General features: G+C 32.1%; 1 protein-coding gene across 1 annotated transcript; it reads right to left on the bottom strand.

Annotated features, from left to right (window-relative positions):
- Positions 1-494: 494 nt before the first annotated feature.
- Positions 495-6,818, bottom strand: LOC143529356 (uncharacterized). The gene is made up of 14 exons (XM_077025175.1): positions 6,389-6,818; positions 6,153-6,292; positions 5,896-5,962; positions 5,207-5,272; positions 4,860-4,903; positions 4,595-4,640; positions 4,412-4,492; positions 4,131-4,173; positions 3,992-4,041; positions 3,575-3,659; positions 3,414-3,463; positions 2,810-2,883; positions 2,678-2,729; positions 495-2,599 (listed from the first exon to the last, which is right to left on the bottom strand). Exons 2-14 carry the CDS (start codon positions 6,278-6,280, stop codon positions 818-820), a joined length of 2,568 nt encoding a protein of 855 aa, XP_076881290.1. The 5' UTR covers positions 6,281-6,292; positions 6,389-6,818; the 3' UTR covers positions 495-817.
- Between the last annotated feature and the right edge of the window lie 6,187 nt (positions 6,819-13,005).

Below are 13,005 nucleotides of genomic sequence, written 5' to 3'. Positions count from 1 at the left end.
TAAACATCATCCTATAAGATTAAATGTTCATCTAAAAGTCTCATACTTCTAATAGCCATCTTACTCCTTAACTACTCGTCATAATATTCAGCCCAATAGACATGTGTATCAACATAGAGGCTCACAACAAACGGGATAGGGATCGAACCCTCAGTTTGAACTAGAACCGAACCTGAATCGTAGGATTGAAGTCGGTTTATAACCCTATACTTTGAAACATTGAAACCGGTCAAACCAGAACCAAGCCGGCTAAAGCTCGGTTACAAACCTTGTATAAAGCATGTAGGCAAAGAAGTCATTTTCTGTAAAGAAGTAGTCATTTTCTCCTAAGGTTTTATCATTGTCATAATTGGTATAAATGAAATCATTTACCTATTTTCTGTTGCTTATAAAGTCATATTAATACATAACAATCTTTTAGTTCCGTGCGACTGTGTCGCATTTCATATCATACATATATAGGTTGGCAGTTTGGCACCACTTAACAAAGCTAATAATATTGTACTATAAACTTAACATTTGTAAACAAGATGAACCATGTTCCTTAAACAACACCCATAAAAGGAGAAAAAAAATCCACACAAGCAATCAAACACCCTAAAAAACAAGGTAAATTGAAGGCCTTTGTAAGTGTGGGGGTAGTCATATATTTACATCAGGGAAGTCAACCCCCACAAAAGTCAAAGGACTGACTACTCAAAAGTCAAACCATCTTTTAAACACAAAAACTTACCCAATTCTCTTTGTTTCCAACCCAAAACCACTCATAGATACACACAACTATCAAAACTATTCAAAAACTTATAAATTTAAGATATCAAGAACCCTCTGCGAGTTTCTGTGCACCGATGAGGCTTTTCGTTAACCAAATCGCGGTTTCTCGTGAAGAAACCGTTTCTTCACCAAACGGTTTCAAAACCGCAGCAAGCTCTTCAAGCTTCTCTTGTTTTAACAACCGCGCGCATAGCTCAAGTAAAGCTTCTAGAGCGTCGGCTCTTTGTTGAGTCGGGTTTAACCATTCGGTCTTGCAGTTGATTTCTTGGTTAACGGATGGTTCGGTCGGTCTAGGCTCGTTAACCGGTGCACCCTTCTCTGTTTCTTGGTTAATGGGTGGTTCCGTTGGTATGGGCTCAATGGTTCTTGGTTGCTCGGTATCAACCTCACAAATGACCATTTGACCCGATATGCTTTTTTCATCAAAAGATTCGCTTTTTTCACTAAACCCGTCCACAAAATTATCTTTTTTATCGTTTCCAATTATACTCTTTTCGAGTTCCGTAGAAAGTTCAAGACTTGTCACTTCCTTTTCTTCGTTAGAAAGATCCAATGAGCTTGACTTTGTGATGACTTTTTGACCCGATATGTTTTCTTCATCAAAAGACTCACCTTTCTCGCTAAACCCATCCACAAGGTTATCTTTTTCATCTTTTCTAATAATACCCTTTTCGAGTTCCACAAAAAGTTCAGCACTTGGCGCTTCTTGTTCTTTGTTAGAAAGATCCAACGAGCTAGACTTTGGGTTGACTTTTTGACCTGATATGTTTTCTTCATCAAAAGGCCCGCCTTTCTCACTAAGCCCATCCACAAGATTATCTTTTTCATCTTTTGCAATAATACCCTTTTCGAGTTCCACAAAAGGTTCAACACTTGTCACGTCTTTTTCTTCGTTAGAAAGATCCGACGAGCTTGACTTTGTGCTGACTTTTTGACCCGATATGTTTTCTTCATCAAAAAACTCACCTTTCTCACTAAATCCGTCCACAAGATTATCCTTTCCGTCGTTTGCAATAATACCCTTTTCGAGTTCCACAAAAAGTTCAAGACTTTTCATTTCCTTTTCTTCGTTAGAAAGATCCAACGAGCTCGATAGTGAGCTGACTTTTTGACCCGAAATTTTTTCTTCACCTTTCTCACTAAACCCGTCCACATGATTATCTTTGTCGTTTCCAATGATATCCTTTTCGAGTTTCACAAAAAGTTCTAGACTTGTCACTTCTTTTTCTTCATTAGAAAGATCCAAGGAGCTCGATTTTGTGCTGACTTTTTGACTCGATATGGTTTCTTCATCAAAAGACTCACCTTTCTCACTAAACCAGTCCACAAGATTATCTTTTTTGTCATTTCCAATAATATCCTTTTCGAGTTTCAGAAAAAGTTCAAGACTTGTCACTTCTTCTTCTTCGTTAGAAAGATTCAACGAGTTTGACTTTGTGCTGACTTTTTGTGCTAAAGAATCTGAATTTTCAGGCCCCTCTCCATTGCAAACAATTGTTGTTGTCTCACAACTTGTGTGCTCGCTATCGTTAGAATAACTCGTGGGGTCCACCCGCTTGGTCTCAGTTGCTTCTTCCAAAACCGTGAATGTTCGGTTGTTATGTAAACTTCTAACCAGCCTGCCACCGTTACCGTTCTCTTCATGCTTTGTTACTTGTACTTTCGGCTTTATAACATGTGCATCATTTGGTGTCCTGGGTGAATGTCTTTTAGGGGTTTTATTATTCGGGCTACTCGGAGGTTTCACAGGAAGAAAAACCTTAGACGGGTTGTGGCATTTGAGGAGGTACGGTTGTAAATGTTGATGTCTTAAAAGTTCTGCAGCCTATTAGTTTCAAACATAATAAAATTAGATAAAATTCAAAAAATGATTAAAAAACATGTATTGTGATGTGTGACTTACAGTTGGTCTATGTTCGGGACTTTTCCTTAACAACGTTTTTATAATCTGTTTACTGAAACATTAGCAAGAAAACGTTCGTGTCAGGCATAATAATTATAAAAAATAAATCGTCAGGGATGAGAAAATACTTACAAAGTTGAAGAATAAACGATGGGGAGAGGCGAAATGATGGATCGGTTTATCTTGTTGATGAGTCCCGCCATATCCTGCAGGATTAAAGACGTTAAATTCCATAAATACCCTTCAAAAGGTCAGAACAAAGGATCTTGGAAGCATATGATTAAGGGCAAATAGGTAACTTTGACTTGGAAACTTTCTTAAAAAAGGAATATTTTGCACTTTTCATGGAATCAAAGATGTCAAATACCGAAAACACCCTTCAAGAGGTCTTGATTAAGGATCTTGGAAGCATGCAATTAGAGAAAAATAAGTAAATTTGGCTTGAAAACTTTCTAAAGAAGGAAAAGGTTTGCACTTTTCACGGAATCAAAGGCGTTAAATACTGAAAATATCCTTCAAAAGGTCAAAATAAAGGATCTTCGTAGCACACGATTAAGGGCAAATAGGTAACTTTGATTTAGAAACTGTCTTAAAAAGGATAGTTTCGCACCTTTCACTATAAATCACATTTGAAACACTATTTTTTTACAAATTTAAATTATGAGCATATAGTGTTTCGGATCAACCCAACCTGTTTTGACCCGTTGCCCAACCATTTGATTCGAAAGGAACTTACAGGAGCTCGAAATGGTTGTTGATGCGCACAAATCTCGAACATGCAACAACCTAAGATGATGGAAAGAGCAAAAAGACATGGTTATTAGCTTAAGTGTCAAAAATAACAAAGCAAAATAGAGGTGGAGTCTTTTAAGGCTATTGGGATTATTGTGTACTTACCAAGGGACCATATATCTGATTTATAGCCATAAGGAATATCTGCAAGGAGGAGTTCGGGACACATGTAGTTCGGGGTGCCGACAACCTATATATTCAATAGCCAAAGAAAATATTATAATTTGAAAAAAAAAGGTGTTAAGACTTTTGTCTCGGGTCAAAATGACCGGGTCGGATTGTATTGGCCCGCACATATTTTTATGTCCAATTTGGAATATAAAACTGATTAGAGGGTTGTGATCAATAAAAAGAGAGACGTGTAGCGACAAAGTTAGACCCATAAGTAAATGGGTCAAAGCAAAATAATAAAGGTTTTAATGAATTAAAACGATACATAAACTAAAAGTTTGACATGACATGTAGAAAAATAAATTTTACAAGCACTAAAATGATATTATTAGTTGATAATAATTTTATTACCGAGGAAGCAAGGTCTTCTGAGTTGAGTAGTTTCGCGAGTCCAAAGTCACCTGCTCACACCAAAAGTTTAAAAAAAATAAATACCAAATATAACCAATTGAATTTTAAATTTTTTAATGAGAATATATTGCATTCTTACCGAGACGGATGTCGTTCTCCTTCGTGAGGAATATGTTGGAGCACTGAAATTAAACAAAAAAATTTCTAAGTATGAGAATGTGTAAGGATTCAATATCAAATGGAATATTCAAAAAGAGTCATATATAATAGAAGCGTTTGATTGTCGGTAAAATATCAAATTTCTTGATTTTTTTTAACTATAATTCATGCAAAGAGCCAAAGAATGCTTTGCCATAAAAAGAAATGTTTCATTTATTTTGGTATGAAGTACAATATATATCAAATGAAAAAAAAGGTTACCTTTAAATCCCTATGAAGAACACAATTAGTATGCAAATAATCCAATGCCAATAATAGTTGCGTGAGCCATTTGCAGAGTTTCTACAAAGATATATAGCACGATGCCACGATATATTAGCTCTATACGACCAACAAATATATATAAATAAATAAACAAGAAATTTGAAGTTTTTATAAAATTACCTCCTCCGGGAAATATGCTCCTCTAACCTTACGTATAAGCTCAGCCCTAATAAACCAAAAGATCAACATCATTTTAACTTCTTTTGCAAGGAGTTTAAACAAAAAAATTGTAGAGTTCAACAAAAAATAATTAATAATATGCATTAGACGTATTTCCACTAGATTGTTTTTTGTTTAAGGGGTTTTAAAATTTTCAAAATTAATTTTCTTAAGTTTTGTATAAAGTCAAAAGGTTTGCAATTTCAAAGTACAAAGAAATACTTACATGTCTCCTCCTTCACAACAAGCTGTCACTATGCATATACCCGCCTACAAAACAAAATAAACATAAGTTATATTTGTATATTAAATCATTTATGCTATCTTGTTTTAAAAATGTGAGGCGCTTATAGGTGTTCGGATTTAAAAAATAATAATAATAAATTAGTTATAGATAATATACTAACTTGTAAAAATTTGAACACTAAAAAATAAGATATTAAAATAAATACATACATATCAATCAATCAATCAATCATGCCCAGTAAAATCCCACCGATGGAAGGCTCAAAGTAAAACCAAACACTCTTTATGCTCAACCAAAAGAAGAATACAGAAATAAAACCACATTACCTTATCTACCCAAGCATCTTTGACCTCCACAACGTATGGATGATTGAGTCGGGATATCAAATCCATCTACAATAATAACATATAAAAGTTTTTTTTAGTTCAAAGCATGAAATGTGTTTTAAACATTAAAATTTCCTTTTGGGGACGTTTTCAAATTAATTCAGAACATGTTTTATTTCTTTTCAAGCCTAACATTTATATACCAACATCACCAATCAAATTCCATATCAACATAAAATTCCTTTAATGAAAAAAAAAAACAATATAGTTCTCACATGTGATAACAATTTACTAATTTATCATCTTGTTCAACTAAATCAAAACAAAGATCCAGTTTTTAGTTTAGTCTGATAATTCCTTGTTTGACCATAAAAGTCAAATGTATTTCTAGCACGGAATAAAATCATACCACAATGACATCAATTAAATAAGAAAACATCAATTCATTTCCTATTTTTCAATTTCTTATTTAGAGAACTCTATGAAATTATTATTTATTCATCATGATGCTGTCGGTGACATTTATATTTTGCTACAGAATTCATGTATCCACCATGTCCTCTGATGTCATAAGGGTATTAACTTGAATCACATCATTTTTTTTCATTAAAACAAAAAATGTTTGACTTCAATAAAGTCAACTATAGAACAGAGGTAGTCATTAATTTCAGAAACTACAAAACAAATACCTCTTGATGTGCAGTCTTCTTAAACTTCTCTGTTTGCTTGTTTAATCTAATCTTCTTCATGACATACCTTCAATAAAACCACAAATGTTATACAATTTAAAAAAAAAATAATAACAATAATCAGCTAATTAACTAAACACCCTTTTCTTATTTTGAATTAAATCAAAAACACAAGTCACAATATTTAAAAAAATAAAAAAAAAATAATAACAAGTAGCACAAGAACACACAAATAAAAATAAAATTAAATTACATACTTCTTTTTTTCAATTTTATGAAGAACAAGAAAAGAAGCCCCAAAAGCCCCTCTACCAATCTGCTCAATAACTTCATATTCTTCCATCTTTGACTTCCCATCACCATTTCCAGCTTCCATTTGAGACATGATCTTCAAACCCTAAATACAGTACCAAAAAAGTCTCAGTCTCTATCCCTAAAATGTCAATAAATCAACAAATTAACTAAAAGATTACCAATTTGAACTGGGTTTTACCTCAAATCACCTAAAACCACCAAAATCTTCCCTGATTTGCTAAAAAGATTAAAACTTTATGGCTTTAAAATAATGGGTTTTCAGCAGATTCAAATGGGTTGTCTCAAAACATTCAAGAAACCCTAGAAACAAGAATTTGGGATAAAAAAGGTGTGAAATTTTTGAACAATGGTGGTATCAAGATTCAAGAAAATGGGTGTGAGGTAGAAAGAAGCGCAAACACTCAATTAAAAGTTGAATTTTTTAGTAGTTTTATATTTAAAAATAGGTGGAAAAACAAGACTCAAGAAAAGCAACTTCAAGACTTCAGCATATAGCCTTTACACATAAACACACACAGAGATGAGGATATGCAAACTTAAGTAAAGGAGCACAACACTTATAAAAAAATAATCAAAAGGGGTGTATTTTTTTTATATTTTCATATTTTTTAAATATTTTTTGTGGGATCAAAGAAAGAGGTAGTTAACTCACCAAACAAGAGAAAGAGATAGGTGTGTTTATGGAATATAAATATAAATGAAAAATAAATGGAAAATCAATGAGTTTGCTTGCATTCCATACAGGTTTATTAATAGGGTGTGTAGCATTCATACCAAAGGAATTTTTAATTATTTTATATTTTATTTTATTTTATTTAAGGAATGGGCTACGGTTATGATGTCAACATCTACACCTGAAATTCTCTAGTATTTATATTTTAATACACGTATACATAGTTACATATCTCATTTATTAATATTTTTTTTGTTTTAAAAAATATAACAAAAATCTGTTATATTGGGAAAGATTACTATATTGGTGGATTAATACCACTATAAAAGCTATAATAAAAATTTATTGTAGCCATTGGCATCCATTGTAGCCGTTTATGCACACGTGGGTGGTGATGGGGGAGGTCATGGTTGATGGTTCTTGACTTATTGGATTATAGTATTATGCAATCAATTCATTTGTTAATTAATATCATTTTAGTAATTAAAAGATTTAAGAGCTTTTATAAAGTAGTATACTATTTGAGATATTCTTGCTAGAAAAGATATTGGGTTCATACAGCCAAAAAAAACAGGTTGTAGAGAGAAGCTTTCATAGTTACATATATTTTTAGTGGAGCGGTATATATCTGGATGGGTGAGAACCGACAACGTTCGAGTTAGTGGTGATGGATTTGGTGGTGTTGATGAGGGGTAGTGATAACAAATATGAGTGGGAGACTAATTTATATTTTAATTTGAGTTTTTTACGGGTTACAAGTAATTATGTATTGATTTTCTTGAAAAAGTTGAAACATGTTAGAAACAAAAATAAAATTTCAGTTTAGTCAATCAAAATCAAATGGCCCTTGATGTATTTTCAAAATTTTACATAAATTATAAAAAATATACGTTTGATCACAATTGAAACGATTTATAGTAAATTAGATCCACTCAAAAGTACATCAAACTAATCTAACATGTTGATTGTAAAGGTATACTCCAATCATATCCGACATTTTTGGAACCTAGCTCGTCCCATTTGACCCATGTGTTTAGACCTATTAATCTATCGTGGAACAGAATACCTTGTGGCTCCTATCTCACTTTTCTTACAATCTCAATCTCTCTTTTTCCACTCTTTAGAGTTTTAATCTTACACATTATATGCATATACACATACACATGATATTAATTTGATTCTTAAAGAGGGTATTTCTCGAAACTTATGACTTTTTGCAACTATTGTTGCTCACATAATCTGACTCAAAATTCACTCTAAAATCTTGTTACAAGGAGACTTGATTTGTAAACGAGCCGAGCAAGGACAACTTGCGTGTTCGCTTGTTTGTTGGCTCGTATGAATTGTATAAGTAAATTTTATTTGTTTGTTTTGTTATACCGACAAAAGCTCTTTGTCATGTGTTTGATATGTTGTGGACTTGTGGGTTTAAAACATGTCACAACAAAATTACTAGTATTCTTTGTCTATGTATTAAAAGCTTGTAAAACTAATAGTTATGTCCTCTATACAAATAAAGAACTTAAAGCACATTAATCAAGCAACAATTGAGAACGATCCAAGGAGGCAAGACGAGTCATATCGACACTTGAACTCACTCAAATAGTGTAACCGGGCCGAGCTCACCCTAGCTCGACTCGTGAACAATCCAACCTGGGATACCTTCAATTGGGCTTCTTAGTATTTTTTATAGCTTTAACTCTAGCCGCTCACCCAGGTAGGCCCAACATTCTTTTTTTTTAATTATATATATATTTAAAATTAAAAAATATGTACTTTTAATGATTTTTAGGAACGACCCCATTTTAATCCATACATAGAAAAAACTATTACCGGTCTAACCTCTCACTAATGTATGGTCCAATGGTCCACTAAAATATTCGATATCATTGATAATAATACTGTTGAAAGTTTCATATATAGAAAAACTTTAATGACACCAAAATGGGTAGGTAGAGAAACATTAAAGTGAAGTTGAAAATGTGACAACAAATTTGACCATGGTTGCCTAAAAGTCGTTAATTGAGGCATGATTTGTATATAAACAAACAAGTGATATTCGTTTTTGCTTTTTGGAAGTTTGAATGTTTTACAACCTTATTGACATCAACTTTTTAAGTTTTGACCCCACCCCTAAAACCATCCTATGGTCCAGGTGAGTTAGTTTTCATATATTATGGGTCTAATTGTCATTTAAGTTACAATCTTTCATAAATACATATCACTTTTCATGACCCATTGTGAAATTTTAAATTTTAAGCCACACAATATCAATTATTAGGTTCCCAACCACCTTATCAAACTATAAATCTTGATTTGATTATTCTTAACCTATTATGATAGAAAGTTATGCGTGGACCTGATACCAATGATAATTGGGCTCGGTCATAGACTCATAGTTGAAGCCCCCCTAATCAAGAAAGGGCTCAAAACTATGATTCTTTTTTATTTGTATATGTGTAATATAGTTACACTTAGAGATGACCGATGAGCAATTTTGTATTTATTTAGCCATACAAACCTTTTTCTATAACTATAAGGCTCACTCTACACAATATACAACTTTTAGACCAAATAGTTTGTTATCCTATAACAAATTTGGGTAACACGGTAATTCAGAATTGAGAATTCAAGTATGGTTAAGCAATAAACCCATAGTAGACAAGTTCGATAACAATTATCGTCGATTTTATATATATATATTTCATATATAAGGGTATTTTTTTAGTACTCGTATGGACACCCGAAATATCATAGACAACGCTGGTCATGCCATATAAAAATATTTTGTTTTCATATCTTATCATTTATTTGACCTAATGTTCGATTTCGTGGTGCACTCTAATTAAACATCATAAATCTAAACGTAAGGAGAGATGATGATTATAAATCACCAGCCGCTTCAAGACAAAATGCCCTAGCCTCATAATATGAGAATTGAGATGTAAATTAAGCTTAGCTATCGGTCCCCTCATATTATTAAACAACACATAACAACTTTTTTGACGAGTTAGGTTTCCTTTGACAAATCTTATACCCGTGCTATATCTCAAATCACTCATATTCGTAATCAACATCTACACATTGAAAGCCGGAAAATGATGTTAAACCAATTAGTTACATAGTTTAATAGAAAAATTAACAAGGGTTAATCATCATTCTTATTACAGGAATTATTTTTTGTGCTAATAATTTATTTAAGGTCATGTACGTGACTTTAAAATTTTTGCCCATTCCTAACTATGGTGAAAAATGAGTCAAACAAGAGTTTATAAATAATATGACGATGTAACAGTGTACGAAATATAAATAAATAATAAATAAGAAAAGAACAAATTTCATTCAATAATTGTTAACAATAAAATAATTTTCGTTATCCAAATATATATATTAGATTATTAAAGCTAATATTTTAATCATGAAGTTATTATTATTATTATTATTATTATTATTATTATTATTATTTAACGGCAAATCATGAAATTATAAGTTATTAAATGGAATACAATGTAGTTTTCTTAAACCTTTGTTGAGTGAAAATAATTTCTTTTTTAAGGAGAAAAAAAAAAGAAAAAATAAAGTTGTATTTAAAACGACTAACTATCACACACAATAATCCATTCTTAGATCCACATTGTTACTATTATGTAACATGAACCCTAAATCAAATGAAGAACAACACCCTCATATACACACACTAAAGCTAATAGACTAGAAGCCCTTTAGTAATAAAGAAATAAGTCAGTAATAAATATCATTAAAATAATTTTATTTGCAAGCATTTTATGTTCAAATGAAATACTTAATATAATTTAAGAACCAATTCAAACACAAAAAACAAAATTTGAATAAAAAGACTACCGATCATCAAAAATTGTGTTTAATGAAACTACAACCAACTAAAACAATCAATTAAATGTAAATAAACAGGATAGGCAAATTTTAATAGGGTTATTGAATGTCACACACCAACTTTTGAGTAAAATATTAAGAAAAATGGTACATAAATGCAAAAATATGTGCAAATATATTGGTGTAAAGATAAGGTGTGTACCCTCCCCTCCCTTCCCTCGTGTGGATAATAAAAGGCATGATATATTTGTCTTACACCTCAAATACCTAACTTATTCCTTTATTTGGTATAGTATGCCAAAAGGACACATAATAATTTCTTACATTATAATACCAATAACCAATCTATAATTGTACTCATATTCTCTTAGCAAGTACCATAAATACGCTACAAAACTTGCAACAAAGTATGTAATATGTCATCAAATTTGGCACCAAATTGGAGTGTTTGAAGAAGTGGTAAACAAGGAACGTGACATGGGTTAAGTGGTAAAAGAACAACCTAAGTTTTCACTTGATGGGAAAGAAATGTGTGTGTAGTGATGTGTGGTGGGGTAGGGTAGGGGTGGGTGGGTTGTTTAATAGAATCATAAGACAAACATGATTATGGGTCTAATTATATGGATTGGTGAAAGTAGACAAATATGGTAGTTTGAAGATATCTTTTTTGCTTTTTCTTTTTTAGATGTATATAGCTAACTACTCTTTCATTATAGAATAAAGAGGTTTTGTGTTTATTTGGGGATAGAAAATATGTTTTTTTTATTTTAAATAATAACCAAAAGTTAAATGACATGAAAAATTTGCAGTTAAAAAAATGGTTATGATTGATTTCATATGACTTTGGTCAACTATTTCTCATACTAGTACTAGTAATAAATAATTGATTGAAGATAGTTTCACATACACAATAATTATCAAAACATGATTTTAAAAAAAAAATATAATAGTTTCTATGGTTTCATATTTTTATGATCACCTCAACTAGATTTTTATATTAACATATAAAGAATGTCCATATACTTATGTAAACAGCTAATATTAAATTGAATCAAGTAATTATGAATACCAATAAATAATGTCACAAGAAAATGTATATGAAGAAGCACGACCGACTTAATTGGCCCTACAATATAAAGAGGTGTTTTGTGTAGGACCAAATTGATTAGCATTTGGTCAGTCTGGACCAGTGGGCCACTACCATGTGGGCTTTTCTCATGCTTCAACTTTCAAGAGCCCAGTCCAGCTGTTCTTTAAATAGTCTGCCTATTTGAATTTTGAAGTACATGGGCTCATGATGGGCTTAGTCCGGTTCTTTTAAGCCTTTGTTTAACTTTTCTACTGGTTTTTAAATATTTGATACATTATTCAACAGTTTATTTTGTAACTGTTAAACGACGATTATACGTGTCGGATTATGAAATGACGTGGACCAAATCTAACGTTATTGAATATGAAGCAGGGTTGCAACATGCAACAAATCTGTTAGAAGGACCCCGATGCTGTAGCCTCGAGACCACCTTCTAATGATCACGTTAGCTAGTTATACGACATTATTAGACTTATATACACCTCTCATCTATGTACAAGTGTGTTTAAGTAGAGATGGAATACAAAACAAACACACACAGAGGGATAATCGGCTAGGACAAATAGTGGGAGAGGAAATAGAGATACGGTACAACACAAACACAGAGAGATTATCGGCTAGGACAAAAGACTGTGGAGGAGTAAGAGAGAACAACTCGTGGCTTGATCCTTTCTCAAAAAAAGCTCACTTCAAATCGGTCTAGTTTAAAAGGGAGCCAAGGTTAGGTTCGTTCGTGGCTTGCTTGTTGGCTCGTTTAAATGAACACTAACCTTTAACATGTTATAGCCCAGATAATAGACATCTAATCTTTTAAGGCCAAAACTCACCATCATTATTCGGTCCAATTCACATCAAGACATAGTTCTTATAATCTAATCGAGCTGAACTTTGCTAACAGAAGTGGTATAGCAGCTGATTTGCAATTGCTGTTAGCTTAAATGACGTGTAAATTTGCTAAACAGTGAATTAAATGGTTACTTGTGTAAACGTGTATACACCGGTTAAGCGGAAACGCCTGTTCAGTTTACTCGTAACAGTGAGTAAGAAGAACAGTAAACTTAATCAAATCTGTAACTAATTTAGTTTATACAATATCCAAACTTCCTCTTAATCTCATGAAAGTATGAAACTTTACAAGCAATGCGTATAACATTTCATGAAATAAATACCATTATTTTAC

This window comes from Bidens hawaiensis, unplaced genomic scaffold (genome assembly GCF_021521415.1).
Source record: "Bidens hawaiensis isolate Kalapana, Puna unplaced genomic scaffold, B.hawaiensis_p1.1 tig00008535_1, whole genome shotgun sequence".
NCBI lineage: Eukaryota > Viridiplantae > Streptophyta > Magnoliopsida > Asterales > Asteraceae > Bidens > Bidens hawaiensis.
The sequence above is the reverse complement of the archived record's forward strand: the minus strand, read 5'-3'. Positions and strand labels throughout refer to the sequence as shown.